Source organism: Oryzias latipes, chromosome 14 (genome assembly GCF_002234675.1).
Source record: "Oryzias latipes chromosome 14, ASM223467v1".
NCBI classification, from domain to species: Eukaryota; Metazoa; Chordata; class Actinopteri; order Beloniformes; family Adrianichthyidae; genus Oryzias; species Oryzias latipes.
In genome coordinates this window covers 3,880,802-3,893,928 of record NC_019872.2, presented here as the reverse complement: position 1 = coordinate 3,893,928, position 13,127 = coordinate 3,880,802, and the positions used below count along the sequence as shown (strand labels likewise).

The window sequence follows — 13,127 nt, the reverse complement described above, 5'->3', positions numbered from 1 at the left end:
CCCGTCACTAAATCAGCCGGATAAGCTTTTGGTCCAAGGTTGTCGCTTTTTCCCTAAAATGGTAAATGGTAAATGGCGTATACTTATATAGCGCCTTTCTTCCTACAAGGACAAAGGGCTTTACAGTCACACACACATTCACTCACACATTCACACACTGGTGGCGGCTCCGCTGCCAAACAAAGGCGCCCGCCTACCACCAGAGGCAAGGTGGGGTTCAGTGTCTTGCCCAAGGACACTTCGACTCATGGGCGTACAAGGCGGGAATCGAACCTGCAATCTTACAGTCATGGGTTGACCGCCCTACCGCTGCACCACGGCCGCCCTAAAACTTGGGTCAAATGCAGATTTGTGGGGTGGCAGCGTTTTGGGGGAAAATAGATAACTTTTTGAGGATATTTTCCCCTTGTCCGTGCCTCGGTTTTGTTTTATTTATTTTTTATTTTTTACAAAATTCTCAGTTTTTTACCAAAATATGTTTATTTTTTCTAATTGAAGCACTTTTTTTTTACAGAATAGTGTAACCAATGTGATACCTTTAAAATAAACTGCTCTTTGAAGTACTTTTAACATCTGGATTCTTTTTATAGTTGCTTTCAGGCCAAACAAATCACCAGAAGTCTGTTTTCACTTTTAATGTCATCTGAAGTGATAGAAACTTTACTTTAGTTACTCTTCCAATACAACAAGTCATCTGGAGCATCACTTCCAGCCAAAACTTTAGCACCATTTTCATGCCCATTCAACTGAAACGATGCTGATGGATAGCTTGAAGTTTAGAGTCTGAACATGAGACAATGATTTGCATCTGCTTTTTAGCTTACGTCTAACTTCTTCTTTTTCTCTTTTGCCACACATTGATAAATATGAAAATGTCATGGCCTCCCTGCCCAAGCTCATGTTACTTCCTGCTCAGGTCTGTTGTGCTCCTGCAGCACACTTTCCCACTTCACTCTCCCGTTCCCTGGAGGCAGATCACACGGAGCCTGCTCAGAGCTCCACGCTGAAGAGATGCTGTGGAGGTGTTGTGTTTGCTCTTCATTGTTTTAGGAATCAGTGCCCCACAGCATGAACTTCCTCCTGAATATTTCATGGCACACTGTGAAGATCAAAGGAGATCGGTTGTCTTATTGTTATTAATCCAAGCAGGGGACATCTCCATACCCCCCCCCCCCCCCCCCCCCCTTCTAGGACTAAAATTTAAATGAAGAAAACTCAAAAACAATTCATTTGCTTGTAATGGAAAATCTCATCTTTTGATTTTATGTTGTTTTTAGGTTTTCATGATTATATTTGATGTTTCTGTTGGATTTCTTTCCAAGTGTTTTTCATTCTGGGACAAAAAGTGTTTGTTTATGTTCCACTACAGTCAAACTGTGCAGTTTTTCCATCCCAAAGACGCACAACAGTGCAGTTTCACAGCAGGAGAGCGCGCAGCCAAAACACAAGTTGAACAAAAACAAATAAGAATTTCCATCGATAGCGCTGACGCTCAGGAGATCGTGTTTACAATAGGCCACAAGTTTATAATTACGGGCAGGACAAACATGTGGAACCTGATTCTGCACTAATCGCTAAAGATTTTCCTACTCTGTTATTACCTGATCAAACACAGACACCAAGAGAAAACGTTTCATTTGACAAGAACTATCAGATAAGAATATATTTGTTGGTTTGAATGATGTTCTCTAAAAACATTTTATCATGTGTATCATTTAAAATGTGAAGATTAAAGACCCACTCCAACGAAAATCGTGTTGCATTTTCCTCATGATGGAGGACACATATCTGATGCATTCCCCTACAGACGAGTAAATACATTAAAATCTTCGTTTGCCTGATCCGAGCTGGTACTTTCCCTCAAAACTTTACGACTGGATAGCTCCAACATTGCCGGCCGTTTTTGTTACACTGCAAATGTTAGTTTGGGGTTGTGAGGGGCTGTAAGCTTGCAGGAGAGGGTTTAGACAAAGGGATGATGGGATATCAGCGGGGGCTTACTTCAGCGCTAACAGTCCCATTCACAACTCAGAGGTGAATTTCCGATGAACTCCTGCCGCTCTGCAGAAAATATGTCATATTAAAATGACAGGCTTTTTGATTGAAAAAGCCAGAAAAACTGCATAATTGTAATTTTAAAGAGGACTGGGAACGATTTTACAATAGATAAAATATATTTGGAGTGGGACTTTAAGCCTTTTTGCACCAGCTGTTGCAAATTTGCAGAACACTGTGTCATAAACTTGCCAGGAAGGGCTGATACTGTACGAGTCAATAAAATTTAACTTTCTCCCTCATTTCCATAAATTCTAAAGTAAATACTTCAAATACAGCAAAGGTTCTTTGAGCGACAAAACAAATGCTAAACAGTCATTCTTTTTTAATGTGCAATAATTCTAAGTATTTTTTTAAACATTTATTTAATTATAAAAGAGGAATCTGCTAAACTGTCTTGACCTCAGATCCAAAATCTGTTTGTCCTGGAAGTAATTCATAAGTACATTTAACTGTGAAAGAAAACCCTCCTGTGAAGTGAATTCACAGGTTCATCCATTTTGCTGCTTGACAGGAATCTCACCGAAAGACAGAAAATCTATAAAGAGCTGTGCAGAGAGCGGCTCTGACAGATGACTGCGTTGTTACAACACAATGAGAGGCCTTGTGCAGAGTCTTTTGTTTACTTATGTTACATAACATAATGGTTATGTGTGGTTCCTGCACATGTGATAGCCAGATACCTGACACTCATCGCTGTGCAGACCTGCATTCTTTGAATGTGGTGACATCATTGTGAAGCTTTCAGGTTATGTGCAGCTTTGTTTTTCATTCTGTTCATCCGGCGTCCATGAAACGAGGCTCACCTGGAGCTTCAATAGGTGCTTTTCAATGTGCTTGAACTTTAAAAGACGGAAAAGAGATCTGACACATAATTGTGAAAGATTTATTAAAAACATTTTTCTTAACCCAGTTTAGATTTATTGGAAGTTTTGTCTTTTATAGTAAACTAGGCCTGCACAATATACCGCAAATTTATCGTTATCGCAATATCCAGCTCTGCAATATGCATATCGCAAAAGACGGCGAATATCGCAATAAATCGCAAACCCAAAATGTGTTAAAACAATCTTCTAGCAGCTTGAAGCATTTAACGAATCAAATAAATCCCTTTATGCTTTGACCAATCAGATGGACGCCTTCCCATTGTTGACCAATCGGATGGAGGCCTATTATGTTAGATGTTTGTCCCCCGTGTCGACGAGGGTCATTTGGAGTATAATTTTTAAACTGTTGCAATGAAATGGGAATGATGTTTTTGTTTATTTTTCTATTTGTTTATTTACTGCAAATTATATCGTTATCGCAATATTGATCACTAATATCGCAAGTTTTCCTCATATCGTGCAGCCCTAGTTCATACTAGGTCACGTTTAAGTTGTGGGCCTCTATCTTTTTTCTTCATTGTTCATTTATGTTTTGGCCACAGCTATAGGTCTTAACTTTTTCTCCTTTTTGAAAAAGACTTGGATTTTAAGTTATGTTGACTTATTTAATAACACTTGCAGTAAAATGGAAATGTAGGAGACACCAACCTATTTTATTCCTGGGCATCTATATAAATTTTTTGTAATCATTCATCATAGTTTTGGCAAGTTCTATGGTAAATATATTTTCTTCTTTTTGAATAAAACTTGCACGTTAATTTAAGTTGTGTTGAATTATTTGAATAAAACTCACACTGAAACCAAAATGTATTGGTATTTTTGCTTTTCTATTTTTCCATTTATCGCAAGTCATACCGTCATCGCAGTTTCAAACACTGATATCGCATATCGCAGATTTTTCTAATATCGTGCAGGCCTATAGTAAACTCAGAGTTGCTGTAAATCTGAAAAAAAAAAAAAAAAAAAAAAAACACATTAAAATGGAATATCCCTGTTTAGTTTTTCCTTATGTTTCTCTCTGGAAATGTTCCTTTTGATAAAAAAAAAGTGTTACTTTTAATTTTACATTTTAGAACATGTTAGAATGGCATAAATTCAGACTCATTTCAGGACATTCAAACCTGTGGGATATTTTATTTACTGTACCACAAGATACAATATCATTGTCAGAAATGTATGTTTGTGTTTGTCCTTCCACATCATTCAAGCTTTTACTGTCATTTTCTTATCATTTCTGTGGAAAATAATGCAACGTTCTGTTAAAATCCAGCATCATTAAATATTAATACTCCGATCAGATTTTTTTTATGTCCCTGATCAGATTCAAAGTCATTTCATTCTGAGTATTGGCCAATACTGAGTCCTGATCCAAAACTTTAGTAACATATTCAAAAAATGATCAAATACAATTAACAGATCCCGATCCAGATCATTAATTGCAAATGAACTATTTCATGAACATTTTATTGCTGTTTGATACTTTTATTATTTTCCTCACAGAAATATATCAAAACACTTTTCTTTACCAAGTTACTGTGAATTTCATACTTGAAGACCAGAATTAATTGATAATTGATTTTATGACAGGAGAGGTAATTTACGAGCCAGACTTTGGACATGCCTGACCTAAACAGAGCACTTCTGTGAAGTAGCTTCTACTATGAACTAGAGAAAAAAGCTAACTAGTCAAATATGTCTATGAAGACTCTCATTCATCCAGGTAGATTCCATCATAGTAGTAGGTTTAAAGGTTTAAAGAATTGACGACGCCTTTTGGATAAGAGGTGTAACGTTTTCACCTTTAAACCAAGTCCAGATGACCTTTAAACCTACAACTAGTAAAATAGGTAATAACTAGTCATGTGGAGAAAGTTTGGTAACTGCAGCTTTTATATCTTCAGAACGAGTGAAAATTTGTGGTCGTATGTAATTCATATCGCTATTAAAAAGTCTCAAAAAATATTGATGACTTTCTTTTTAAAATTGTTGTTTTGGTATGAACCATTTATTAGTTTTGGTTGTTTTTGGAAAAGTTTTTTGTTTTTGTTTTATTAACTTTTCCCGGGGCTTGCACTTCTGTGCCCCCTTGCCAGCCGTCTCTGTTCATGCTATGGCCACATATGCCAAAATGCCACCGTGTGGTGATCTAAATTCACGTTTTTAGTTAAATTTGTTATGTGGCATCTGTAACCCAGAGGCGGCAGTCACATTTTTACCTACAGCATGGGAGGTTTTAAGAAACAGTTAAAATTTTATGGCGGCTGGTCAATTTTTCTCTAAAAGTTGACGTGGGTCAGTGGCTGCCTGGGCACATTTCAAGGTGGCACGGGGGCAGTCCTGTAACTGAATGGCCCGCTTTTTATATACCATTTGGTATACCCCCGGGTATAAAAAATGATATTGAAATGGAAAGCGGCCATCCAAAGACATTTACACATTGTTCAATCAGGCTGCCCCCGCCTTTTGGCTGCCCAACTTTGTAATGGCGTCATCCCCGCTTGACTGACGGACGCCTGGCAGCGGCCTGACTGCTGCCATTTACATCCAAGACCACGCCAATGATTTTCAAAGAATAGTGCGACAGCACCGAACTTTCATGACTATATGGCGCACTTAAAAGTCTAAGATTTTCTCCAAACTGTAGGGGGCGCCCTATGAGGTAGTGCGCCTAATGGCGGCTTGAGAAAGGGGGAGAGAAATAAGACTCAGTCCCATGAGTTTTAGTGGCCATAGGCTAAATCCCAGGTCCCCACAATATTGTTTATATAGTGGCTGAAGGCCTGTAGCTATCAGCTAGGCGGATTGATGGATTTTTAGATGCCGTTTTATGACAGAAAAAATCAAAACTAACTCAGATCTGCATTTTTCAAACACACACTGAGTGTTTGTGCACTCACTGTGCTTAAGCGTCACTTCGCTAGCGCGTGTGTAGGAAGGAGAAAGCAGAGTTTAGGCGTTCCGTGAACCTGCGTGAAGAACAAGGAGGGGGGGGGTCAGGCGCTGAGCGCAAGTGAGTCTGTGAGCGCATTCAGTTTGTGTTACTCAGTTAGGGAGAACAGTGAAAAGAACAGAGACTGGTTCTTTTATTAACCCATTCTGGAGGTCCCGAGGGTCAGAACGGGGCGTTTACGTGCCCGCGCCTCAACACCCGGTGCGCCTTTTGTATGTGTCAAAGACTGAAAAATCCTCCGTAACTGAGACCTATAACCCGGTGCGCCCTATGGTCGTGAAAATACGTAGATGATTCTGCCAATACCTATCCATTGTGCAGTGGCAATTGTGACTGCAGCATTAATTATCATTAAAAAGAATCAAAAACCTGATCTCTTTTCTATTAAAAATAGTCTCAGTCAAGACAAACTAATAGAGACACTTAGTGTCCGTTTTAAACGTTTATTAAAAGAGTTATTGAGTCCAGAAGTCAGAATCTTTGAATATCTTGCTATCTTTTCCATACTGTTTTTGTGCGCCTCCTGTTTAAACTAGCGCTGTGTTTTGCTGTGCTTTACAGCAATAAAATGTCATGATCCAGCCATGTCATGTGCAGCCTTCTAGTATAGCGTCTATCAAATCAGCGCTGATCAAAATAATAATAAAATTCATATCTCGTCCCTGATCGGGATACAACACTATAAACGACGTGATTGAGCCATATTTCCGATCATGTGATCTGATTGAAACATCCTTGATAAATACTGTCTAAAACAGAAAAAGAAAAACTTGTTGGTTTTATGTTTGTGAAACACTAAGCAAATTGCTTTTTTAACTGTATGTTTTCTCCTTTTTTTTTAATTTACTCTCCCTTTTCCATTAGCAGGTATATTTTTGTCGTATCAGGCAGCAGCATAATTTAGCGGAAATTCTCCGCGTCATTCTCCGCCTCCTCTGTCTTCACACAAATATATTACCGTTTTGGATTCATCATTACCCATTAGAACATTGATCTTGCTGTTAGAAGCAAAAGTGGCCATTTGCAGACAATAGGGGGATGCGATGTGTGCTTCTATTAGATTAACAGATGCACCATCTACAGTGAACACGCTGTTACAATTACAAGGATGGTGTCATCATTTGGAAATGGAAGTACCCCTTTATGTTGGCGCATTTGCATGGAAGCGTGGAAAAGCGGATCAGAGCATCATCAATCGGAGAAACTCAAGTTTTTCACGTGAGAAAAGAGCTGCAGTTTATGAAGAGAAAGTGGGACATGTAGAGTGAGTCTCTCCCAAAAAACAAAGGAGTAATGATCCTCAATGGATCTGGGAGGAGAGGAAAAAAAGAGAAAGGGCGATGAACACTTTAATAATGACTTTTAATTCTGATTTCATTGTGAATAGTTTGATTTGTCAATGTGCTCTGTAATTACACTAATTAGCATTTTTATTGTCTGCTACCATAACCACCATACTGACTCAGCTGGGACAGTCCAACTAAAATTAATAGTAACCTATTATGTGTTCACATAGAATTCATGACCGATTTTAGTCTAATTACCATTTTTATTCTGATAATTATGTAACCAATAGTTCCTGATGGTTTCATTTCCTGTTCAGCTCTGATGGTAGCACACGCAGAACATGGTTCTGGCTGAGACGCGGTCCGAGTGTGGCAGCTGTTGTTGCGTCGGTGACGGCAGCGGTGCCGATGGTTATGATGAGCATAATCACAGTGCTGCTGGTTGTGACGGCTGGGATGACAGTGAGTAAGTGAGTGGGTGGATAATGAGGCGTTGAAGACACGAGCTAAATGGAGAGCTGAGAGCTGTTTGTGGATTTGATCATTGACGCACTTCACCTTTGCACACAGAGGTCACAACTTCAGCGGGAGATAGTGGGGACATTAGGGCGGCCAGTCTGCCCGTGCAGAACAGTTCTGTTTCTTGATGAGATGTGTGTTTATGGTTTTGTTGGGTGCTCATCTCTTGGGGTTTGGGTTTTTCTGTTTGTCATTTTCGTGGAATCCTTGTTCATGTTTGGAATAAATTAGGGGTGCAATGGATCACTAGCCACAGTCCCGCACACACGTGCCACGCCCTCCCCGCGTGCATCAATTAAATCAGTTGCCCGTTTTCACACCACACTGAACGCAGTTGCAGCATCAAACACGTCCACCGTCTTTGTTTTAAAAGCTTTTCTCGACCTCATGGTGGAGGACGCGGATGACGATAGATCACTAGACCAGTGGGAGGGGCTTTATAGCAGCCGGGGACACTGTGAAAGAATGTAAAGTCGTAAATTCTGAAATCCCCTTATCCTCGAACTTTTTTGTAAAGATAATTTTTTTTTTTCAAGATGCATTGTCTCAATCCATTGCAGACTATTTTTCAAGAAGCCTGTAAAAAAAATCCCAGAGAGCACCCGAAGCTTCATTTAGAGCTGCACATTTCTTTATAAAGAACAAAAAAGCCAGCTAGGCCCCTATATGTGTTTCCCACCGACATAGTAAATAAGCAGACAAATCACGGAGACTTTTGAAAAGACTTAAAGTATTAAGCTGAAAGTGTTGCACAAAATGTTATATTTTCATTTACAAAGTGTTTGAAAACTCAAAAACTTGTTTTGACTAGAGGTGTGTATCGGCAAGAGTCTGACGATACGATACACATCCAGATACGCGTCCCATGATATGATACATATCGCGATATTGTACCAGAACACCTTTTTTTTTTCAAAAGTATGACTTGGAAAAAACTCTACCTGAATATTAATACTCCTATCAATCTAATACAGCGTTGTCCTTTTGTACCAATACAAATATCGCCAAATGAATATTGCGATAGATCAGGGGTCGGGAACCTTTTTGGCCAGGAGAGCCATAAACGCCACATATTTTTAAATGTAATTTCGAAAGAGCCATACAATAATGTAGTGTCCCTTTCCCACACTAAGGCACGGAGACTTAACCTCTTTTAAGGTTCTTTATTCTGGTTACTGTAGACCACAACAAACGCCGTACAATTAATTCAGCAACTCCTTATTCTCTCCCGCCGAGACGAGAGCACTTCTCCCAACTTTATATTCCCCCGTCCTGCTCCAGCCCTCCCATTTCCTTATTCGGCCCATGGCTGAACCCCATTGGTCCAAACTACCTAACAACAGGCTGAGCGACAGAACTGAGGGCCAATCAGATCTCTGCTTGAACGATGCGTTCCATGAACTCCAGAACTTTTAACGCGGCCCAACAGCCAAGTTAAACTCAGTCCGCGACAATTTGTTTAAAACTAAATATACAAGTGAATGTGTGCATTTGATGTAATTTCAACATTTTTAAAGTACAATAAGTCTGTGGATTCTTTTTAATAACATTGTTATGCTGTTGCTAATAAATGATGAGTATTTCTCGTGGTGGTTTGCTGATGGTCTAGTCTGGTTGATACGTGGTGAGTTTCTGCTTCATGCAGGCGTTGAGACTTTAAACGTGATCGTAGGTCTGAATGTTCTGTAGATGTGAGACAGACATGGAACCAAACACACACCCACGCTGCAGGAGTGACGGGCAGCGGGTTTACGTTTTTACCATCTCTGCGCGATTTACCTGCTGCCGGTCCCCCCCCACCCCCACCCCCTCTGCTTTCTTCCTCACACATCCCGTCCCCAAAACTGCGCGCTCTTCCTCAGGGAGGCAATTCAAAGGTTTCCGGGTGGTACAAACTCTGTGAAATAATAGATAACAGTAAACTGATAGTTTTTTCTCCAAGCACCGCTACTACTGCGCGCCTCTGGCATCGCATTGCGCCCGAGAAGGACTGGTCTAATGAAAAAAAAAAAGTATAATTAAGGATTTGTCTGCGAGCCACATGTGACCATCAAAAGAGCCATATATGGCTCGCGAGCCATAGGTTCCCGACCCCTGCGATAGATCGTTGAACCGATTTTTTCCAACAACCCTATGTTGATGTATGATTTCCTTGGCTTTAAAAATGTTAGAAGTGATCTTTTGTACCATCAATACTTATACATGTTTGAGCAGATACACAGAAAAAAATCCATGATTCATGTTTACACATATTTTTCTTGTCATTGCTGTTGTGTAAATCATTGATTAGAATTGTGCAAAATAATGACTATATGTGAGCATAATGTTAATATACCTACTGCTAATTATTTTTATCATTACTATAACTATACTAGACTGTGGTTTTGTTTTTTTGGGACATTTGCAGTAAACTGGTCCTGTGTAGCTCTTCATGCTACTCTGACCTCATAAAATAGCCCACATTTTGTTACCAAAGGGAATTTTGTTTTCAATGAGGTTCAATCTTGAAGCCCAAAGATCACTTTTGTGTGCTGAGTCAGTCAGTTTCTTGAGGAATCAGAAAGACAAACACTTTATTGATGTGTTTCAGGTGTCTGCCGGCATCCTTGGCTGAACTGTCCAACAATGGGCGGCAAAAGGACGGAGAGTCTCATTTTTCCCGCCCTCAGCCGTACACCTGCTACGACCTGGATGACCTTGATGTTGCCTGGCTGCAACTGGTCAACCTGGAGTTCAGACAGATGGGTAAGTAAAAAATGTCGAGTTTAAACTTTTAAAAGAAACAATAAATATGCTTCGATGCATCATACATCCTGTTTTTGCAGTTTGTGGTTAGAATTTGGACAAGAATGCATTCACAACTCTTTTAAAGCAAAAACATCTCAAATTTTACTTCAGTTCCTGCAAAAAAAAGACATTTTTAAAAGTCTTACTGTCTCATTTTTAGGCATTATTGGGATTTATTTTTATATCCCGCATTAGTCCTGGTCTGCTAGGACCACATTGTTTTTGCAATTCTTCCTTCCCTCTGCGCGTTTGAGGGAAAATTTAATCCTTTGCCTCCGACTCAAAAACTTACTAAGATTTTCACGCACCTACTACCCGGGGAAAATTAATTTTGGGCAGATAGATGGACCTCCTCAAAAAAATGATGACGTCTTATGTCGCTGAAAAAACATATTTTTCCACAAACAAACCAAAACAGGGAGGTCCAATGGAAATTAAAAAATTATTATGGGATGGCCACAGGACATTTAGCTTGGCGTCCGTTTAGTGGTAGAGTGTGAAATTTGGCTGATTTTCTTATTTTTCCACAATATGGGAACAAGGACTTTTGTTCGAGTGAACGTCATAAACCTTCACACGCACCACAAGGTTAGGTGTACAACCATCCCCGAGTTTTGTTGACCTCTGACCTTGAGAAAAGGCTGCCATCTTAAACCTTCCAATCTGTACAAAATGATATAACATGAAATGTCAGTATTATGAATGTGGGCGTGGTTAACAAAAAGCCTCAATTCAATTTAATTCAATTATATTTATACAACCCAATATTACAGTAGTTGTGTAGTAATAAACATGAATCATAAAGAACGTGAAGTCATAGAATATTCAATAGGTAATGGCTAAACTAAACTAAACAGACTAAGCTAAACTGGACATGTCTGCCCTTAGACCCTCCTTCGCGGTGAGGAAAAACTCCTAAAAAAAATAAAGGAGAAACTTCAGGGCTGTCCACAGGAAGGAGTGGGCATCTCTTGCCAAGTAAAATCCAAAATGTACATTCCCAGATTCCTTTTAGAGTTACACGGATCAATTCTCTATTCCCAGACAACAGGGAAGTAAAATGGTTGCCATGGAGAGAAAAAAAATGTTTTAGAAAAGCTGACATTTTGGAAAAAAGTTGTTTTTTCTTGATGACAACCGACTTACTACATATTTGTTTCTATAAGAAGTCAAAGTTAAAGGGGAAAAAAAAGTCAATGTCAATTGATGCTGATGTTAAGCTGAGCTCAGAGTCTAATCACATAATGTCTCTGACATTTTTAGCTGTAGTTTGTCTAGTTTTTGAGGGTTTCAGGTATAAAAGTAACATTTGTCTAGAGACACAGGATTTACACCTTCTTTTTCTAAAGAAAAACTTCTCTGAGATCATTCAAATCTAATTTAACGTCTGAAGAAACATTTACACAACTTTAATTTGGTCTTAAAAACTGTGCAGTGTCCCTGATTATTCCTCCCCCTTCCATCCCCCTCTCCCTCCCCTCTGATTTGCTGCACTCTCCATTTTGTCATGGTGACAACTGCTGACCCCGAGCATCTCCCACATCTCCACCATTTTATTCGATATCTGATCGGCCCTCGTGAGATAAAACAAAGTAATTGTGTTAGTAAATCCCCGCTGGGGTTGCAGGACTTTTTCTGGTACAAGTTGTCCCTTAAATCAAACAGACACACACACACACACACAGGCTCTTCCTGGAGCAGAACGACTTGTTTCTCATAACCTTCAACAACAGATTAAACAAAAAGAACAGAACATTTAATGGGTTCTGCTGGCTGAGACTCCAGATTTTAGATTGAGGTGATTCAGCATTTTTCTGCCTCTGCTTTCCATCATCTTCATAGGTGGAAGGGACGTCTTCAAAATGTTTACCCAGAGGATAGAACTCATCATCGAAATGATTTTTTTTAGCTACAGTTACACATTTTGCATGAACTCCCATTTTCGTTGCAGAAGAGTAATCGTGACAATATCAAAGATTAGGGTTTTATGTTAATGATTAGGATTTATACCACAGTAAGTTACAGTTAGAGAAGAGCAAAATGCTCCAGTAAATTTATTTAAATGTGATAAAACTGTTGTACTTTTCTTTTCTTTCAAACCACCCAAAATTGTTAAGCGGAAAAAAAATCAGATGAATCAAAATGGACATCTTCAGGTTTTCAGAATGTCCTCTTTGTTCACATTTGTGTCTTTTGTAAATAAAGGGTTTTTTTCTGACATGAAATCAAATTCTATCATTTTGTCATTGTAAGACTCTGACACTAAGAGAACATCAAAGTACTGTGTTAAAGAGACAATACTTTTGTTACTGTGGAGCAGAAAAGCATTTGTCAGTCACTGATTCTGTAAGTTTGGGCTGTAATGTTTACCATTGAAACACTTCAACTGTGAGAAACGGAGTGTCAAAAAAGAATCTATTGAATCACTATGAACCAGTATGACTTTTCTTTTAAAGAATCTATTTATAATAGAGGAGAAAATAAGTTTTTGACCAATAGCAAAGGTACACCTCAATACTTGCAACCCTGATTGTTGATGACAGAGGTCAAAGGTTTCTGTAGGTCTTCAGTAGGTTCGCACAGTAGCTGCTGCTCTGGTCCATTCTTCCATACAGATCTTCTCAAGAGCTATTATGTTTTGGG

At 39.2% G+C, this 13,127-nt stretch overlaps 1 protein-coding gene across 2 annotated transcripts in view; it reads left to right on the top strand.

Moving 5' to 3' along the window:
- Positions 1 to 13,127, top strand: part of jade2 (jade family PHD finger 2) — a 214,962-nt gene that overhangs the window by 118,683 nt on the left and 83,152 nt on the right. For both annotated transcript variants that reach the window (XM_023962510.1, XM_023962509.1), the window contains exon 5: positions 10,288 to 10,442. In XM_023962510.1, the coding sequence (XP_023818278.1) occupies positions 10,288 to 10,442 (155 nt within the window). The remainder of the gene's footprint in view (positions 1 to 10,287; positions 10,443 to 13,127) is intronic.